Below are 21150 nucleotides of genomic sequence, written 5' to 3'. Positions count from 1 at the left end.
ACCGGTGAGAACAGAGGATTATTGGGTGGGTGGGGGGGTAAAGTTTAATTTGGGGGGACGCCCCCTCAGGTAAAAACTTCCCCACAAGCACAAAACTCGGAGGTGGTGGTGGGTATATCTCAAGCCACATTTTCAATCACTACCACATTTCCTTTACAGCCCGTGCCCACCAGCTACCTCAGTAGACAAACAACAACCCCCCCACCCCAGAACCTGAGCCTTTCAACTCAGCAGGAGGTTACCAGAAACGTGTGTGTGTGTGTGTCTGTGTGTACCAGCTCAAGTCCCGCTGGCCTGAATCTAAGCTGGCCAGCGCAGAGAAAACCGAAGGGTGATATGAGAGAGAGAGGGGAAAAAGGGATAAAGAATAGAAGGAAGGTAAGAGATGTGAGGTAGAGCATTGAAGTGAGGGAGGAGAGCAGATCAGATGGGGGAAAAGTCCAATAGAAATGGATAAGGAAGAGATGAAAGAAAGAGATGGAAAACTAATAAAAGAGACTGCCTCAAAAAGGAAGGAAATGTAGAAAAGATAGATATTTAGGAGAAAGTGGTGGAAGGAATGGCTAATAGGATAGACTACACTTACAGACAGACATAACTAACTTTCATCAAACTCTCCCTCTTTATATCCATCCATCTCTCCTGCTCACCCTGTCATCTCTATATCTCTCCTGTTCACCCTTTCATCTCCCTCTGTCCCTCCATCTCTCCTGCTCACCCTGTCATCTCCCTCTGTCGCTCCATCTCTCCTGCTCACCCTGTTATCTCTCTCTGTCCCTCCATCTCTCCTGCTCACCCTGTTATCTCTCTCTGTCCCTCCATCTCTCCTGCTCACCCTGTCATCTCCCTCTGTCGCTCCATCTCTCCTGCTCACCCTGTAATCTCTCTATATCCAGCCATCGATCTCTTCCCTCTCTATTCTTCTTATAATGTCCATTACACCTACAGTATGTGCAATAGAAGATTCATATGGTTTAACCTTGCCAGGCTTTCTTTAGTGTGTGTGTAGCTGCCCTCTCCCGTCCCTCTAAGCCCGCTTCACAGCTGTACTGACACATCAGACATAGGAGTGGAGCAAACATACACACACCTTCACGCACACACACTTTGATGGGGAGGAGTGAAGCGTGGGGAGAGGATTTTTTTTTTGTCCGGTTCCAGCCAACACACCCCCAACAGAGCTTTAGCCCAAAGGCATTCTATGAGAAGCTGTGCCCTACAATTTAATGAGCACACACATACAGCATAAACACACATAACCAGACACACACACACGCAAACACACTGTTTTTCAACATGCACATTGATGGACACCCCATGCGGACCACAGAGGTCCGCTCCATAAAAATTACTTGGCATCCACATGTGGAGTTCAGAGGAAGACTTGACGGCTGCTAAGTGCATTTTCTTACGTCATTTTCACCTTCCTACTGTGATAGAACAATTCTGTATTTACCTGATTTATTCTATATTAATGGTTATCAATTAATATTTAACTAATAGTAAGACATTTCTGTCCTACTAGTGTCTATGTTTTTATGGTCTCCACACTAGTTCCCTGCAGCTAATCTGAGTGTATGGTCACTAGAGATGGCTTGAGCTGACAAAAATGATTTAAAGACTGCATTACATAGACGATGTGTTTTTACAAGAGATAGCTTAGGAGTAGAACAATCCCTAATTGTCTCAGAAGCATCCTTGCAACTGGGAAACAAAGCCAGGGTGGGGTTAAGACAACAACCCCGTGCAGATAATGAGCGGATGAACCCAGAGTGCATTATGATGCCCCTTGGTCTGCATGGGAGGGGTGGAACCAACCATGACGAAGCATTTTTAGTGTCAGCTATATATAGTACTCTGCATTTGTGTAAAGGTTGGGTTACTCGGTCCAACACGCAAGGGTGTGGGGTCGACCAGCCTCATTATTGCAATAATGAATCACTATTAAAAAAAGATGATTGTTTGAAGAAATGACTCTCTCCGTATGAATTTCCACGACACTACCCCTCCCTCTGTCCCACCTCTAAGATGATACCATCCACACTGAACAAGGTCAGTTTTGAGTCCTACATCCTAAAACTTCTATACCTGGATCCTTAAGGCGTCCGCATCCTTCCCAGCGGAAACAGTTCGGAAGAGTTTGTGCATATATTATGACAACATTTTGTGACGTTTTTGTTTGTTTTGGACTTCGTGAGCTTTTTTTGGGCAGTTCAGGAACACAATTTTTTTTTCTGGAGGCAAGCCGAAGATCGGAACTGAAGTTTACACCCCTTCGTTGGTAGGGATTCTTCAATAAAGTCTTTGTTGTCATTCGACGAGAGACGATGCATGCACATTTTTTTCCCTTGAGAAATACTGCACCAAACATCGTAGTTAGATGTAAAATTGCACCACTACTGTAAAATGTCAACATTTCTGAAGTTATCGGAGATTAATTCTGACTATTTTGAGGACGTGTAAACTGGCTTCGGCGTCTCAAAACAGTACTACTGCCACTTTTTTCTCATTTGTCAAGTGATTGTCTTTTAAGGGAGTACGCAAGCACACTCGTTCATTTTGGCTAGGTGCCAGCCGAACTGAAGCATGCTGACGGTTTTAGTCTCTCCCACAGATACCCTAGTAGATGGAAAGGTAATTAAAAGATAACCACAGTCCTCCAATTTCCCGGCGGCATCTTGTGTGGCCGTAAGGCCCCCCCAAAAAATCCATGCCTTGCAGCAAAAGTGACATTTGTGCCCTTGGGCTGAATATGATAATTATAATTCCCTTCTGCCAATCGTCGTGCTCCGAAGCACCTCTCACTCACATGGCTCTCTCAGATATCTCAATTCTTATTAACTAATGCCCGTCACGTGATCGGGTCCTTCTCACAGGCCTCGCAGCGCCCGAAGTACAAGTGAAGACAGACACATCGGGATGCAACGACCTGAGTCCCTTATCGAATTCCGAGGCGCACCTTGAAGATGTTCGAAGAACTGTCCACATTTACTTTTCCTCAGCCAACAAGATGAGTAACGAACTGCAAAATCACTAGCTTATGTCAATCTACTATCCCCCATAGTAGAAAAGTTGACTTATTCTATTGGTCAGCTTGTTGTTCTGTGCAAGAAAGAAATATTCCAAACAGACTCTGGCACAGTTGTGCGACGTAGATCCCAAATTCATACAACCACTGTAGCCTACAAAAAAAAAGCAAATGAGGCTGATGCAACAGATCAGAAGGTTTAGCTTAATATGTTGATAAACTATTTCTTCACATTATAAGCGCAGCAATGCGCACACTGCAGTAGGCTACACGCTCAACTGTTTCTAAATGCAATTAGAGGGAAAACACCATTCTCAAAAGCGCACCACACATGTGAGAGGTTACATGTGCGAGATGCAAATATCCCTTAGGGATTTTGAGAGGGGAGATCTAAAGATGGATCAACTAGCATGGGTTGCTAATATGACTATTGTGCCTTTGGCTACTGGTCAATGAAAGAAAGCTGAGAACATGAGAGAAACGCTGGTTTAAATGGCATAAGGAAGTGGTATAAGAATCATGATTATTTGCATCAATCCAGTGGCCACTTGTTTTGAAAACTCCATCAGAAGTGTGCTACTGAAACACCGCTAGCCAAAAACAACAGGCTGTTTGGTGCACACCTGGATTAAAGGGTTACCGTTACCTCAAAAATTGTCCCCTGATGTGGTTTAAACATGGTTGTGGACTTAGAAAAACAAAAAAAATTGGATGTCCTATTTAAAAAAAAAAAAAATGTAAGGGTGATTTTGAGAACCTGACAAATTGAGGGAAATCACAGTCCTCCTCCCTGTTTGTAATTGTTTTGCCATGGTATTGTTTTGATATCAAGTTTTGTTTTTTCAAATTCTGCCTTATAGATGATTTCGCAGAAAATAACTCATGGCACTTTGAAACCTGCGAGAAATACATTTTGCACTTTATTTTAACAATCTCTTGCTTTGCTGTTTACAGTAAATCTATCTAAATAAATGTTAGAACATGAGGGCATCCTAATTTAAAAGATGGCTATTCATTATTGGCCTGGTTCTGTATGGAATGCAGGCACATTATGGGACACAGGCCATGTCATTATCAATTATTTAAAAAAATATATAAATCAAATTGGTGCAACTAAATCATGTGCTGGTGCCACAAGCTGAAAAAGTCAGTAGCACCACCAGTTGAAAAAAGTTACTGTAAAACCTATTCATCTGGCATCAAAACATTTGCCCAGACACACATAAACACTCTGTCCCTTGGTCCCTGTGCTCGAATGAAACACTATATGGGCCACCCTGTCCATCCATCCATCCATCCATCCATCCATCCATCCATCCATCCATCCATCCATCCAGACAGACAGACAGACAGACAGACAGACAGACAGACAGACAGACAGACAGACAGACAGACAGACAGACAGACAGACAGACAGACAGACAGACAGACAGACAGACAGAGACACACACACTGATTGTTGGTCCACCCACACAGACAGCGTGGTGAAGAAGGCACAGCAGCGCCTCTTCAACCTCAGGAGGCTGAAGAAATTTGGCTTGTCACCAAAAGCACTCACAAACTTTTACAGATGCACAATCGAGAGCATTCTGTCGGGCTGTATCACCGCCTGGTAGGGCAACTGCTCCGCCCACAACCGTAAGGCTCTCCAGAGGGTAGTGAGGTCTGCACAACGCATCACCGGGGGCAAACTACCTGCCCTCCAGGACACCTACACCACCCGATGTCACAGGAAGGCCATAAAGATCATCAAGAACAACAACCACCCGAGCCACTGCCTGTTCACCCCGCTATCATCCAGAAGCCGAGGTCAGTACAGGGAGACTGAAAAACAGCTTCTATCTCAAGGCCATCAGACTGTTAAATAGCCACCACTAACATTGAGTGGCTGCTGCCAACATACTGACTCAACTCCAGCCACTTTAATATTGGAAAAATTGATGTCAAAAATGTATCACTAGCCACTTTAAACAATGCCACTTAATATAATGTTTACATACCCTACATTACTCATCTCATATGTATATACTATACTCTATACCATCTTCTGCACCTTGCCGTTCTGTACCATCACTCATTCATATATTTGTATGTACATATTCTTCATCCCTTTACACTTGTGTGTATAAGGTAGTTGTTTTGAAATTGTTAGGTTAGATTACTCGTTGGTTATTACTACATTGTCGGAACTAGAAGCACAAGCATTTCGCTACACTCGCATAAACATCTGCTAACCATGTCTTTGTGACAAATAAAATTTGATTTCATTTGACACACACACACACTGGTGTTCTAAATTCCAGACCTTAATTAGATCAGGAGGTTTACATGGAATACTCCGACACAAACTGACCACATACCCACACCCACTTCTGCACAGAAAATATACTATGCATGCCATTTCCAGCCCAGAGTATTCTGCTTTCTCTGTAAATTGCTCAATTGATATAAATTGTGACTGGCTCCTCATGGGGCTATCAGCACACACTTAAGTAAACCACTGCAGTGTGTGTGTGTGTGTGTGTGTGTGTGTGTGTGTGTGTGTGTGTGTGTGTGTGTGTGTGTGTGTGTGTGTGTGTGTGTGTGTGTGTGTGTGTGTGTGTGGTTAGGATGCACTCAGCCACAGTCTACACCCTACAGCTGAATCATGGAATTCCATGTGTGTGTGATCATTCAGATAATTCACCCAGCCAAACAGTATCCCCTATGCTACTGCAACATGTAATGTAATTCATTTGTGGCCCTAGCCTGAGAGAAACTGACTCGATTAATCCAATTATTTGCCCTGTTTTGAGAATGTTTATTTAAAACCATAAAGTCGCAACGTTGTTTTTTTCATAAGCCCATCTCCACAAGCGCTCAGAGTTAATTAAATGTGTGCAATGGAGGCCCGGATCATATGACCTACACTTTCCTCCATTTCCCACAACCCCATGCCATTTGATCTGCATTCTATTTAACTGCCTTCTCTCTGAAAGTAAGAACATCATTATTTGCGTGTCTAGAAACAACCCATAGCCCTTACTTCCTTGGGCAATTCAAATGGATCTGAAATAATGGGGAAAAGTGTAAGCAGTGTGATTGTAGCTAGCTCCACCTTGCCCTCTGAGTTTTGTCAATAACATTTTAGATTTATTTTTTAATGAATTATTTCCATATTGCATATGTACACAACTATATAATTCATATCTACACATGCCTAGGGGTTGTCTCCGGACAGGGACATATCTTACCCTATATGTTTGTCATAGACAAACCTCAGCACCTACTTTATTAATGTGAGTTTGGAGTGCAACAGATATGCATTGTCAAAAACGGGGCACATGGGTTCAGTGTTGTATAGGAGTAAACTGATCCTAGAACTGTGGTTATGGGCAGCTTTACCTCAAGCCAGCCTCACAAAGTGATCACAATAAGCGATCTTCCCGGGATCGATCAGACATGACTAAATGGATTGAAGAAGGCTAATTGAAAAGGCTAATATCTACTGTCTGCTTAAATGATCTCAGTACCAGCGGAGGGAGTATAGTGAGTGATCAGACTCCACACTGATTCTACTGGCCTGGATCAATAATGCTTAGTGCCTGGGGCAAGGCATCACCAATTACTTCCCTCATCCCTTCCTTACTGGGAAAGAGGTGGACAGATGAGAGGAACTGTGCACACACACGCACCTGTATGCATTACCACACACGCACAAACATGCACGCATGCGCACACACATCAGCACCAACAGCTCTGGTGCCAGTGCTTCTCTGAACGCTTAGCAGAGGCCAAAAGTCACCTAAGCATCCGTTAGTGAGCACAGAGAATATACACAGTCAGAGTGGACCACCGAATGTTATGGTTCTCCATTTCTGACCCAATGGCACTCATTTCAGTGACCCGGTCACAGCCAGGCCAGGTGCATATTGACTCCACCTGGACTAGGTTGGTACATATGGAACCAATGAGATCAATGATTGGCTGAATGACTCAGTGCTATGTGCCAATGTGGAGCTGCGTTATAGGGTGATAAGATCAGCTGTATTTAAAGAGGATGTCACTGACTGGTGGAAGTAGAAGACACACATTTATTTATTTAACCTTTATTTAACTAGGCAAGTCGGTTAAGAACAAATTCTTATTTACAATGACGGCCTACCCCGGCCAAAACCTAACGACGCTGGGCCAATTGTGCGCAGCCCTATGGGACTCCCAATCACGGCCGGCTGTGATACAGCCCGGAATCGAACCAGGGACTGTAGTGACGCATCTAGCACTAACATGCAGTGCTTTAGATCGCTGCGCCACTCGGGAGACCATAAATACAGAGCTCTCAAGCCAAAAATCTGATTTTGACTAGCAAAATATACCACACATCTTTATCCTAACTAAACCTTGATAGCAGTCTAAATACATATCATGTGATTGTTCAACAGTTTTAGTGCCATCATTTGGTCATCTAAAGCAGTGTTCACATTGGCAGTTTTGAAGTGACTCAAATCCTATTTATTTGCATATCCGATTCAAATCTGTTCTTTTTCCTGCAGTCTGAACATCCAAAAAGCACATGGAATCTGATATTTCATGTCACATTTCAAACCACCTTCATATCTTGTTGCTTGCTAGCTACTCTGTTGACAGTTTAAAAAGAACATGTGGTAGCAAACTAGCTTGTTAATTGTTTACAAACAATTTAGTGAATGTGCTAGAAAGCTTAATGGCTACCTAGCTAGCTAGTTGACTGCTGTGGCTAGCCAAAAATGATTTGTTTTGGAAGTTCCTTTGAGGCTTTAAAAGTGTTCTTACCCTATGATTTAAAACATTTAAAGCAACTGGGAAACATCCATGGCAGTCATTGTTGCCACCTTAGCTTGCTACATACAGTAACTTCTGAGTGATAGGAAACACAAGCACCACCACCAATCAGCCTACACCACTGCGCGCACACCAATCATTACCATGACAACTAGCATAGCTACAGTGGGGAGAACAAGTATTTGATACACTGCCGATTTTGCAGGTTTTCCTACTTACAAAGCATGTAGAGGTCTGTAATTTTTATCATAGGTACACTTCAACTGTGAGAGACGGAATCTAAAACAAAAATCCAGAAAATCATATTGTATGACTTTTAAATAATTAATTTGCATTTTATTGCATGACATAAGTATTTGATCACCTACCAACCAGTAAGAATTCCGGCTCTCACAGACCTGTTAGTTTTTCTTTAAGAAGCCCTCCTGTTCTCCACTCATTACCTGTATTAACTGCACCTGTTTGAACTCGTTACCTGTATAAAAGACACCTGTCCACACACAATCAAACAGATTCCAACCTCTCCACAATGGCCAAGACCAGAGAGCTGTGTAAGGACATCAGGGATAAAATTGTAGACCTGCACAAGGCTGGGATGGGCTACAGGACAATAGGCAAGCAGCTTGGTGAGAAGGAAACAACTGTTGGCGCAATTATTAGAAAATGGAAGAAGTTCAAGATGATGGTCAATCACCCTCGGTCTGGGGCTCCATGCAAGATTTCACCTCGTGGGGCATCAATGATCATGAGGAAGGTGAGGGATCAGCCCAGAACTACACGGCAGGACCTGGTCAATGACCTGAAGAGAGCTGGGACCACAGTCTCAAAGAAAACCATTAGTAACACACTACGCCGTCATGGATTAAAATCCTGCAGCGCACGCAAGGTCCCCCTGCTTAAGCCAGTGCATGTCCAGGCCTGTCTGAAGTTTGCCAATGACCATCTGGATGATCCAGAGGAGGAATGGGAGAAGGTCATGTGGTCTGATGAGACAAAAATAGAGCTTTTTGGTCTAACTCCACTCGCCGTGTTTGGAGGAAGAAGAAGTATGAGTACAACCCCAAGAACACCATCCCAACCGTGAAGCATGGAGGTGGAAACATCATTCTTTGGGGATGCTTTTCTGCAAAGGGGACAGGACGACTGCACCGTATTGAGGGGAGGATGGATGGGGCCATGTATCGCGAGATCTTGGCCAACAACCTCCTTCCCTCAGTAAGAGCATTGAAGATGGGTCGTGGCTGGGTCTTCCAGCATGACAACGACACGAAGCACACAGCCATGGCAACTAAGGAGTGGCTCCGTAAGAAGCATCTCAAGGTCCTGGAGTGGCCTAGCCAGTCTCCAGACCTGAACCCAATAGAAAATCTTTGGAGGGAGCTGAAAGTCCGTATTGCCCAGCGACAGCCCCGAAACCTGAAGGATCTGGAGAAGATCTGTAGGGAGGAGTGGGCCAAAATCCCTGCTGCAGTGTGTGCAAACCTAGTCAAGAACTACAGGAAACGTATGATCTCTGTAATTGCAAACAAAGGTTTCTGTACCAAATATTAAGTTCTGCTTTTCTGATGTATCAAATACTTATGTCATGCAATAAAATGCAAATTAATTACTTAAAAATCATACAATGTGATTTTCTGGATTTTTGTTTTAGATTCCGTCTCTCATAGTTGAAGTGTACCTATGATAATAATTACAGACCTCTACATGCTTTGTAAGTAGGAAAACCTGCAAAATCGGCAGTGTATCAAATACTTGTTCTCCCCACTGTATGTCAGCAAATGACTGCTGTCTGAACACACACACAAATACGATTTGGTCACTTGTAACTTGCTGTTTGGACAGTCAGTAGTCCAAAACAGATTTGAAAAACAAAACTGATTTGAGCATTAAGGCTTGCCGTATGAACAAGGATTTACCAGAGCACAGGCTTCAAACTCATTCCATGGATGGCTGAGTGTCTACAGCTTTTCACTCTTCCCTTGTACTTGATTTGTCCATTAAGGTCACTGATTACTTAAGAACTCACCTCACCTGGTTGTCTTAGGTCTTAATTGGACACAAATTGAAAGGAAATAACAACAACCAGCAGACACTCGGCCCGCCATGGAAGGAGTTGGACACCCCTGAACTAGAGACTACCACCCTGCCCAGAGACAACCCTTAACCCCTAGACGCCTTAACCCCAGTGTCAATCTCAAAGGTGTAACCGCAAAAGATTGGATAGGTGTAACTGGCCTGCTACATCAGACGCTAACTTTTACAGAGTGTGAGGTTGAATAGAGCTACTCAACAGTCATGACATGGGAGTTGGTCATGGGGAAGTCCCGGGGTGGTTTATTTACGCTCTGTATGGAGTTGCAATTTATAATCCAGTTCACTTCCTCCGACAGAGGTCAACGACCACAGAGCTAGGTATCAAACTATAAGACACATCTATTGGACAACACGCACAAACAACCAACCAAAACACGTTTCAGAGTCAAGATGAGAAGTACTTTAAAATGGCAATAATGGAAATTTGTCCTCCATGCTAACTGATGGACAAATCTGACGATTTTCTTGTTTATATTCTTCAAAGCGTACGTGAATTACTGCTCCATATTGTACAAAATTTAGACTCTGGACACTTGGGACATCAACATTTTGGAGGGTCTTTTTTTTTTTCAAAGTCATGAAAGACATGTTCAAATGATCCGATTTTAATAATTTGGTATACAGATTGGTTGGACAAATATCTACAAGAGGCAATATTTTGGTTCCTGGCCTCTTCACAAAGGCATCAGTCAACCCAGGAGAGCCTGGCACCAAATAGTTTTTTTGTGTGTGTGTTTGGTGCATGTGTGTGTGGATTTTGAAAAAATATTGCCTTTTGTAGATATAGGTCCAGCATAAATTATGAAGATTTGAAGGGGAAAAAAACTCCAAAAGATTTAAAAAAAATGGCCCATGTGTCCTAAGACTAGTACAATAATAAAATGTGTATGAGGCCTGTATAGCCACTTGTACTAGCTGTGCTGACACCAAATTTAATTTACACCCAACAGCAAAAAAATGATGTGGCACATTTCGATATTGTACTAAATATAGTAAAGGACGTCAAGCGAAAGTGAAAGACAAATGGAGATATTTAGGTGTAACTCACTGCATCCATCCTCGTCGCTGTGATCTCCACAGTCGTTGTCCCCGTCACACTGCCACTGGGCCGGGATACATGTACACTCCCCAAACGCGCTCACTGCACACGTGAAGTGGTTGCGCCCGCATGAACACTCCGCACTGCCCAACACGCCTGGAAAGAGACAGAGAGAAGACGGAACCGGGTTAGGAAAATGCTAAAAGAATACACTTAGACATGCTTGTATAGCAGAGGTGGTTTGGTGAACTATCCTCTTGTGATGAGTAACCTTGCCTGAGATCTGGTTTCCCATGTACAGATTAAGCCTAATCCTGGGTTAAAAAGCATGTTCAATGGTGAATCTCCAATGAAATAGATTTTTAGTCTGGGACTAGGCTTAATCTTTGTCCGGGAAACCAGCCCTAAGAGCTGTGGCCCTCGAGCCAAAAAGTATGCCCACCACTGCTTTAGTTAAATAGGCTAACACAGCCTTGAGTCAAACCATAACAAACAAAAAAACTGTTACCTACTGCACCTATGAGCACAGACCATATCAAGATCAATATATCGGAAGGAAAATATGCCATAGCAGAGCTGTGAGATATGCTTATGAAAGCCTCAGCAGCCTCATTCACTCATGTAGTCTGACTGTCATAAACCCAATGAGCTGTATGTTATAAGCCTGGTAGCCAAGACTGGTGCATTTATACACTCCATCTATCCTGAACACACACACACCAAATAATGGTATTACGCATACCAGAGAAGGATGTGTGTGTGTGTGTGTGTGTGTGTGTGTGTGTGTGTGTGTGTGTGTGTGTGTGTGTGTGTGTGTGTGTGTGTGTGTGTGTGTGTGTGTGTGTGTGTGTGTGTGTGTGTGTGTGTGTGTGTGTGTGTGCAATGGATATGTTTTCAGCTGGGGCTGAACCACAGTCGTGTGCTAAAGTAGTACAATACATATATCTGGCCTTCATTTTACTGGCTTCCATTATGTTAAGGCGTTCTGTGTGAACACTGTACGCAAGTGAGAGTGTGTACCCATCCGTTTTGTGTGTGTGTGTGTGTGTGTGTGTGTGTGCTTGCATATGGACATGAGAGTGAGGCTGCGATGCCTCCTGAGATGCTTTTAGCCCCTTTGAAAGAGACTGACGGCTTCAATGAGAAATGGGTGAAGTGTGTGTGTGAGATGTTTTCCACTGAGAGCCTTCAAGAGTGTGTGTAGTAGGCTGCACTAAACAATATTAAGCAACAACAAAAAATACCCCAACTTTATATGAATCTCAGCAAATCGGGTCCATTACAGGGAGTGAAAAAAGCCTCCCATTTCTCTCTCTCTTTGAACTCAGTTAAAGACTGTGTGTGTGTGTGTGTGTGTGTGTGTGTGGTTGGTTCCTGGCCTCTTCACAAAGGCATCAGTCAACCCAGGAGAGCCTGGCACCAAACGCACACTAACCTTCAGAAACCTCCCACAGCACTAAATTAATGGCCTCTCTTTTCATTTCTCTCCCTCTATCCCTTCCTCTCTCCCTCTCTCCCCATCCTTCTCTTCTGTTTTCTTTTCCTTCATTCTCTCCCACCCTCTCTTCCCAAAAGCTTCTAACACGACAAAGACAAAAAAAATGTCTGGCTCCTTCTCTTTCTAATCTCTCCCCTGAGGCGTGTGGTCCCTCCTTAGTGTCTCCAGTCCCTGTCCCTTTCAGACACATAGAACAATGGACCAGGCTAGAACTAAGGCCCTAATGACTGATGACAAAGACAGAAAGCCTGAAAACACTGTTCCTTTCTTACCCCATAGAATCTAGATCAGACAAGGAATTATCTGGAGCATCATACAGACACACACACACACACACACGCTCACACAGACACTACTCCTCTTAGACTTGATCGGGTCGTAACTAATACTGTTCTTTTGGGTTGGTGCATGCTGATCAACAATTGAATCTATGCTAAATTTACATGAGTGTGTATGGGTTTCCATGAGCAGGGTTGTATATGCAGGTCTATATGAATGGCTTTCTAAGTGAGGGTTTATGTTGGACTAAATTAGAGCCTTGTGTCTAGGGTTGGCAGAGCAGTCATGTCACATGGAGCCACATGAGAGAGGCTGCATTTGTCAACATGCTTTAAACAGCACAGGCCACTTGCACTGAGAAGACCTATAAAATGACAGGGTTCAACACAAAAACACACACAAACTCGCGTGTGTTTTTGAACACACACACACACACACACACACACACACACACACACACACACACACACACACACACACACACACACACACACACACACACACACACACACACACACACACACACACACAGAGAGAGAGAGAAAATGAAACCACAAGTTGAGTGGATTCATTAAACTCAAACCATATGAGTGAACCGTAATAGCTGTGGATAGACATACAGGTAACTGCCAAAATAAAGAAAACACAAACATAAAGTGTATTAATAGGATGCCAGAACAGCTTCGATGCACTTTGGCATAGATTCTACAAGTCTCTGGAACTCTATTGGAGGGATGCGACACCATTCTTCCACATGAAATTTCATCATTTGGTGTATTGTTGGAAACACTGTCTCAGGCGCTGCTCCACATTTGTTCAACTGGGTTGAGATCTGGTAACTGAGAGTGCCATGGCATTTGGTTTACATCAATTTCATACTCATCAAACCATTCAGTGACCACTTGTGCCCTGTGGATGGAGCATTGTCATCCTATGGGGGCATAGCCAAGGTAGACAAAATAATGGCCTGCCCAGCATTTTTATATATGACTCGAAGCATGATGGAATGTTAATTGTTTCAATGTATCAAGTTTTGTATGTCACATGCACAATTACAGTGAAATACCTTGGTTTCAAGTTCTAACCCCAACAATGCAGTAATCAATAACAATGTAATACTAAAAACAACAAGGTAGATCAAAAATACACAATATATAGAAATAAGAAATAAAAAGAACATGATAAAGTAAGTAAGCATACTATATACAGGGTCAGTCAGCTCCAGTACCATATTTACAATGTGCAGGGATACTGGAGTGATGGAGGTAGATATGTATAGGGTAAGGTGACTTGTCATCAGGATATATGATAAACAGAGTATGATGATTGTATGTGAGTGGGTCAGTATAACTGTATGTGCATATTCTGTTTGTGTGAGCAAATGATGGAGTGAGTGTTTGTATGTGTGTTGGAGTATCAGTGTGCTTTTATTTTTGTTTTACCTTTATTTAACTAGGCAAGTAAGTTAAGAACAAATTCTTATTTACAATGACGGCCTACACAGGTCAAACCCGAACGACGCGGGACCAATTGTGCGCCGCCCTATGGGAGTCCCAATCACGGCCGGTTGTAATATAGCCTGGATGTAGGGCTTTGTGAATGTGAAAAGACAGTGCAAGAATAAAATAAGGTCAACTCATAAAGTCTGTGTAGTCATTTTGATTGCTAAATAGCAGTCTTATGGCATGGGGATAAAAGCTGTACAGGGGCATGTTGGTGTCAGACTTGATGCACTGGTACTGCTTGTCGTGTGGAAGCAGAGAGAGCAATCAATGGCTAGGGTGGTAGTAGTCAAACGATTGTCCGGGCCTTCCTTTCACACCACCTGATATAGTGGTCATGGATGGCAGGGAGCTCGGCCGCAGTGATGTACTGGGCTGTCTGTACCACACTCTGTAGCGCCAAGTGATCGAGGGCGGTGCTATTGCCATACCAAGATGCTCTCAATGGTTCAGCTGTAGAACTTGTTGAAGATTTGAGGGCCTATGCCAAACCTTCTCAACCTCCTGAGGGGGAAGAGGCGCTGTCGTGCCTTCTTCACAACTGTGCGCGTATGTGGACCATTTTATGTTCTTAGTGATTTGGACACTGAAGAACTTGAAGCTCTCGACTAGCTCCACTGCAGCCCTGTCAATGAGGATGGGGGCCCACACTGCCAGGTCACTGACCTCCTCCCTGCAGGCTGTCTCATCGTTGCCGGTGTCGTCAACAAACTTGATGATGGTGTTGGAGTCGTGCGTGGCCACGCAGTTGTGGGTGAGTACAGGAGGGGACTAGGCACACCGCTAAGGGGCCCCCGTGTTGAGGGTCAACGTGGAGGAAGTGATGTTGCCAACTCTCACCACCTGGGGTCCGGCCGTCAGGAAGTCTAGGATTAAAGTTGCAGAGGGAGGTGTTCAGTCCCAGGGCCCTAAGCTTGGTGATGAGCTTGGAGGGGAAATTGTGTTGAACGCTGAGCTGTAGTCAATGAGAAACATTCTCAATTAAGTATTCCTTTTATCTAGGTGGGTGAGGGCAGCGCAATTAAGATTGTGTAGTCTATTGATCTGTTGGGGCGGTATGCAAATTGGAGTGGGTCTAGAGTGTCTGGGATGGTAAAGTTAATGTGTGCCATAACCAGCCTCTGAAAGCACTTCATGATTACAGATGAGTGCTACAGGGTGGTAGTCATTGTGGCATGAAGCTTTAGAGTTCTTGGGAACAGGAATGATGGTGGTCATCTTAAAATGTTGGGATTACAGACAGGGACAAGGAGAGGTTTAAAATGACTGAATATACCTGCCAGCTATTCTGCACATGCTTTGAGAACGTGGCCCTGAATACCATCAGGCCCCACGGCCTTGCAAGTGTTGACCTGATTAAAGACTTTACTCACAACGGCCTCGGAGAGCGAGATCACCCAATCTTCGGGGTCTCACACACGGCACAACGTTATTGTCAAAGCATGCATAAAATGTATTGAGTTCGTCTGGTAGAGAGGCAATGGTTGGCAGATCACGGTTGGGTCTCCTTCAAAACAAATCGAATTTTATTGTTCACATATACATACAGTTGAAGTCGGAAGTTTACATATACTTTAGCCAAAAACATTTAAACTCAGTTTCTCACAATTCTGACATTTAATCCTAGTAAAAATTCCATGTCTTAAGTCAGTTAGGATCAACACTTGATTTTAATCATTTGAAATGTCAGAATATTAGTAGAGAGAATGATTTATTTCAGCTTTTATTTCTTTCATCACATTCCCAGTGGGTCAGAAGTTTACACACACTCAATTAGTATTTGGTAGCATTGCCTTTAAATTGTTTAACTTGGGTTAAACGTTTCGGGTAGCCTTCCACAAGCTTCCCACAATAAGTTGGGTGAATTTTGGCCCATTCCTCCTGACATAGCTGGTGTAACTGAGTCAGGTTTGTAGGCCTCCTTGCTCGCACACACTTTTTCAGTTCTGCCCACAAATTTTCTATGGGATTGAGGTCAGGGCCTTGTGATGGCCACTAAATACCTTGACTTCATTGTCCTTAAGCCATTTTGCCACAACTTTGGAAGTATGCTTGGGGACAAAGAAGAGAGGGGCTATTCCTAATGAAGCCGGTGAATGAGGTTGTTCGCTCGATGTTATCGGCGTTGTCCCGAAACATATTCCAATCAGCGCTAACAAAGCAGTCCCATATAATATCTGATTCTGGAGACCAATTCTCAACGGAGCGAGTCATGAGCAATTCCTGTTTGAGCTTCTGCTTGTAAACAGAAAGAAGGAGTACGGAGTCATGATCTGATTTGTTGAATGACGGACGAGGGGGGCCTTTTATGCTTGCTTGTGGGTAGAATAACAGTGGTCTAGGAATGTATCGCCCTTAGTGGCGAGGGAGACGTGCTGATGGAAGTTCAGGCATCACGTGTCTTAATGATGCAGAATTAAAATGGCCAGCAACTGGAAAAGCAGCCTCTGGATGTATGTTTTCCTGCTTGGTTACACATTTACATTTACATTTACATTTAAGTCATTTAGCAGACGCTCTTATCCAGAGCGACTTACAAATTGGTGCATTCACCTTATGATATCCAGTGGAACAACCACTTTACAATAGTGCATCTAACTCTTTTAAGGGGGGGGGGGGGGGTTAGAAGGATTACTTTATCCTATCCTAGGTATTCCTTAAAGAGGTGGGGTTTCAGGTGTCTCCGGAAGGTGGTGATTGACTCCGCTGACCTGGCGTCGTGAGGGAGTTTGTTCCACCATTGGGGTGCCAGAGCAGCGAACAGTTTTGACTGGGCTGAGCGGGAACTGTACTTCCTCAGAGGTAGGGAGGCGAGCAGGCCAGAGGTGGATGAACGCAGTGCCCTTGTTTGGGTGTAGGGCCTGATCAGAGCCTGAAGGTACGGAGGTGCCGTTCCCCTCACAGCTCCGTAGGCAAGCACCATGGTCTTGTAGCGGATGCGAGCTTCAACTGGAAGCCAGTGGAGAGAGCGAGTTATAGCCTCGTACAGTTCGTTAAGTGCCAGCTTATTTTTCTTGTCCTGCTGAAAACTCCACTGTGAGGTAAAAGGGTCGACATTTAACCATCAAGTATTCCAAGACAGGTGAACAAATGGGTTGACGCCTCCACCGCACTGTTTCAGTGACTCCACTGACCTGTCGGCACAGTGAATAGAGAATCCATTGGATAGCCATAGAGGGTATCTTGTCAGAGAGCCATGTTTCGGAAAAGCAGAGAATATTAAAGTTTCGAGAGTCCCGTTGGTAGCAAATCCGCAATCGGAGGTAATCCATCTTATTATTGAGTGAATGGAGATAAGATGGAGGAAGTACTGACTTTTTGAATTTAAAATTGAATTTAAAATGATTAAATAAAAAATAAAAAATGTGTCAATGGCCTACACACAATACCCCATAATGTCAATGTGGAATTGTGTTTTTAGAATTTCTTACAAATTAATAAAAAAATGAAAAGCTGAAATGTCAGTATTCAACCCCTTTATTACAGCCAGCCTAAATAAGTTCAGGAGTAAAAATGTGCTTAACAAGTAACATAATAAATTGCATGGACTCACTCTGTGTGCAATAATAGTGTTTAAATTGAAATGTCAATGACTACATTACCAGTCAAAAGTTTGGACACACCTACTCATTCAAGGGTTTTTCTTTATTTTTACTATTTTCTACATTGTAGAATAATCATGAAGACATCAAAACTATGAAATAACACATATGGAATCATGTAGTAACCAAAAAAAGTGTTAAACAAATCAAAATATATTTTATATTTCAGATTCTTCAAAGTAGCTACCCTTTGCCTTGATGACAGCTTTGCACACCCTTGGCATTCTCTCAACCAGCTTCACATGGAATGCTTTTCCAACTGTCAACTGAACAGGGCTCCGGGCAGCCGAGCGGAAATGGAGGAAAACTCGCCTCCCTGCGGACCTGGCATCCTTTCACTCCCTCCTCTCTACATTCTCCTCTTCTGTCTCTGCTGCTAAAGCCAATTTCTACCACTCTAAATTCCAAGCATCTGCCTCTAACCCTAGGAAGCTCTTTGCCACCTTCTCCTCCCTCCTGAATCCTCCTCCCCCTCCTCCCCCCTCCTCCCTCTCTGCTGATGACTTCGTCAACCATTTTGAAAAGAAGGTCGACGACATCCGATCCTCGTTTGCTAAGTCAAACAACACCGCTGGTTCTGCTCACACTGCCCTACCCTGTGCTTTGACCTCTTTCTCCCCTCTCTCTCCAGATGAAATCTCGCGTCTTGTGACGGCCGGCCGCCCAACAACCTGCCCGCTTGACCCTATCCCCTCCTCTCTTCTCCAGACCATTTCCGGAGACCTTCTCCCTTACCTCACCTCGCTCATCAACTCATCCTTGACCGCTGGCTACGTCCCTTCCGTCTTCAAGAGAGCGAGAGTTGCACCCCTTCTGAAAAAACCTACACTCGATCCCTCCGATGTCAACAACTACAGACCAGTATCCCTTCTTTCTTTTCTCTCCAAAACTCTTGAACGTGCCGTCCTTGGCCAGCTCTCCTGCTATCTCTCTCAGAATGACCTTCTTGATCCAAATCAGTCAGGTTTCAAGACTAGTCATTCAACTGAGACTGCTCTTCTCTGTGTCACGGAGGCGCTCCGCACTGCTAAAGCTAACTCTCTCTCCTCTGCTCTCATCCTTCTAGACCTATCGGCTGCCTTTGATACTGTGAACCATCAGATCCTCCTCTCCACCCTCTCCGAGCTGGGCATCTCCGGCGCGGCCCACGCTTGGATTGTGTCCTACCTGACAGGTCGCTCCTACCAGGTGGCGTGGCGAGAATCTGTCTCCGCACCACGTGCTCTCACCACTGGTGTCCCCCAGGGCTCTGTTCTAGGCCCTCTCCTATTCTCGCTATACACCAAGTCACTTGGCTCTGTCATATCCTCACATGGTCTCTCCTATCATTGCTATGCAGACGACACACAATTAATCTTCTCCTTTCCCCCCTCTGATAACCAGGTGGTGAATCGCATCTCTGCATGTCTGGCAGACATATCAGTGTGGATGACGGATCACCACCTCAAGCTGAACCTCGGCAAGACGGAGCTGCTCTTCCTCCCGGGGAAGGACTGCCCGTTCCATGATCTCGCCATCACGGTTGACAACTCCATTGTGTCCTCCTCCCAGAGTGCTAAGAACCTTGGCGTGATCCTGGACAACACCCTGTCGTTCTCAACTAACATCAAGGCGGTGACCCGTTCCTGTAGGTTCATGCTCTACAACATTCGCAGAGTACGACCCTGCCTCACGCAGGAAGCGGCGCAGGTCCTAATCCAGGCACTTGTCATCTCCCGTCTGGATTACTGCAACTCGCTGTTGGCTGGGCTCCCTGCCTGTGCCATTAAACCCCTACAACTCATCCAGAACGCCGCAGCCCGTCTGGTGTTCAACTTTCCCAAGTTCTCTCACGTCACCCCGCTCCTCCGCTCTCTCCACTGGCTTCCAGTTGAAGCTCGCATCCGCTACAAGACCATGGTGCTTGCCTACGGAGCTGTGAGGGGAACGGCACCTCCGTACCTTCAGGCTCTGATCAGGCCCTACACCCAAACAAGGGCACTGCGTTCATCCACCTCTGGCCTGCTCGCCTCCCTACCTCTGAGGAAGTACAGTTCCCGCTCAGCCCAGTCAAAACTGTTCGCTGCTCTGGCACCCCAATGGTGGAACAAACTCCCTCACGACGCCAGGTCAGCGGAGTCAATCACCACCTTCCGGAGACACCTGAAACCCCACCTCTTTAAGGAATACCTAGGATAGGATAAAGTAATCCTTCTAAACCCCCCCCCTTAAAAGAGTTAGATGCACTATTGTAAAGTGGTTGTTCCACTGGATATCATAAGGTGAATGCACCAATTTGTAAGTCGCTCTGGATAAGAGCGTCTGCTAAATGACTTAAATGTAATGTAAATGTAAGTAGAATGGCTTGTTCTCCTTTTGCCTTAATCTCGCTAGAATCCCCCCTCTTGCCTTTGTACGGTCGGCATTTCCTCTTGGGTAGCCCGAAAATTGGGATGGAATTACAGAAAGAGCCAAGAGCCATGAGTCGAAGTTGAAACTAGTATTGTGGTAAGTAACTGCCGATCTGATGTTCAAAAGTTGTTGTTGGTTGTAAGAAATGACACAGCCATTCAGTACGGCGCCATCTTTAAGTCAATTGCTCAATTAACTCAGGAACCACACCTGTGCTTTCAATAGACTTTGTATCCCACATTTACTTAAGTGTTTCCATTATTTTGGCAGTTATCATATACCTTTGAATAATATAATTTTTGGGGGTTCGAAACATTTCTAAAATAATGTGTCTAAACTGTAATCCTTAATGGTAAAACTGCCACGTCCGTTTGGGATAGGCTATTACAACAAAGTTATTGAAAACAACAAACACTTTTTTTCTCCGACATCATTGCACGCACGATAGAACAGCAGAATATGCACTGCAATTTCTTTATTTTATTCGCTGCACGACACCTCACCGTTGTTTCGTCAACAAAACAAAAACAATAAAAGGTGCTGGGCAAACAGTGGCGCTGTTTCCCCTAATGTGGATTCCATCTTTAGAGGCGATTGTAAGAGCAATACCTGAATAAATAGACTAGATGACGGAAACCTCTCCAGGTACTTATCTTAAAAGGGAACACGCCATTCCTCCACAATTCATTGCCAGCCAGGCATTGTGGCACTGGTCTTTCAGAGGCACTGCCATGACAGACAGAACACAACAATCAGAGAGAGATAAGAGCTCACCTGGCTGTGTGTGTGAGAGAGAGTGTGGGGGGTAAGCCAAAACCTCACGTCCTTCCAGGTAGTGAGGGTTTAATCTTTGCTGCCAAACGCTGGGGTGTGTGTGACCTCCGGCGTGCATGTGTGTATATGAGCGTAGAACCCCA

General features: G+C 44.4%; 1 protein-coding gene across 3 annotated transcripts in view; it reads right to left on the bottom strand.

Annotated features, from left to right (window-relative positions):
- LOC139576298 (low-density lipoprotein receptor-related protein 4-like) overlaps positions 1-21150 on the bottom strand; it is a 234579-nt gene that overhangs the window by 125373 nt on the left and 88056 nt on the right. For all 3 annotated transcript variants that reach the window (XM_071402240.1, XM_071402241.1, XM_071402242.1), the window contains exon 2: positions 10971-11117. In XM_071402240.1, coding sequence (XP_071258341.1) covers positions 10971-11117 — 147 coding nt within the window. The remainder of the gene's footprint in view (positions 1-10970; positions 11118-21150) is intronic.

This window comes from Salvelinus alpinus, chromosome 5 (assembly GCF_045679555.1).
Source record: "Salvelinus alpinus chromosome 5, SLU_Salpinus.1, whole genome shotgun sequence".
Classification (NCBI taxonomy): Eukaryota; Metazoa; Chordata; class Actinopteri; order Salmoniformes; family Salmonidae; genus Salvelinus; species Salvelinus alpinus.
This window is presented reverse-complemented; position numbering and strand designations above follow the sequence as displayed.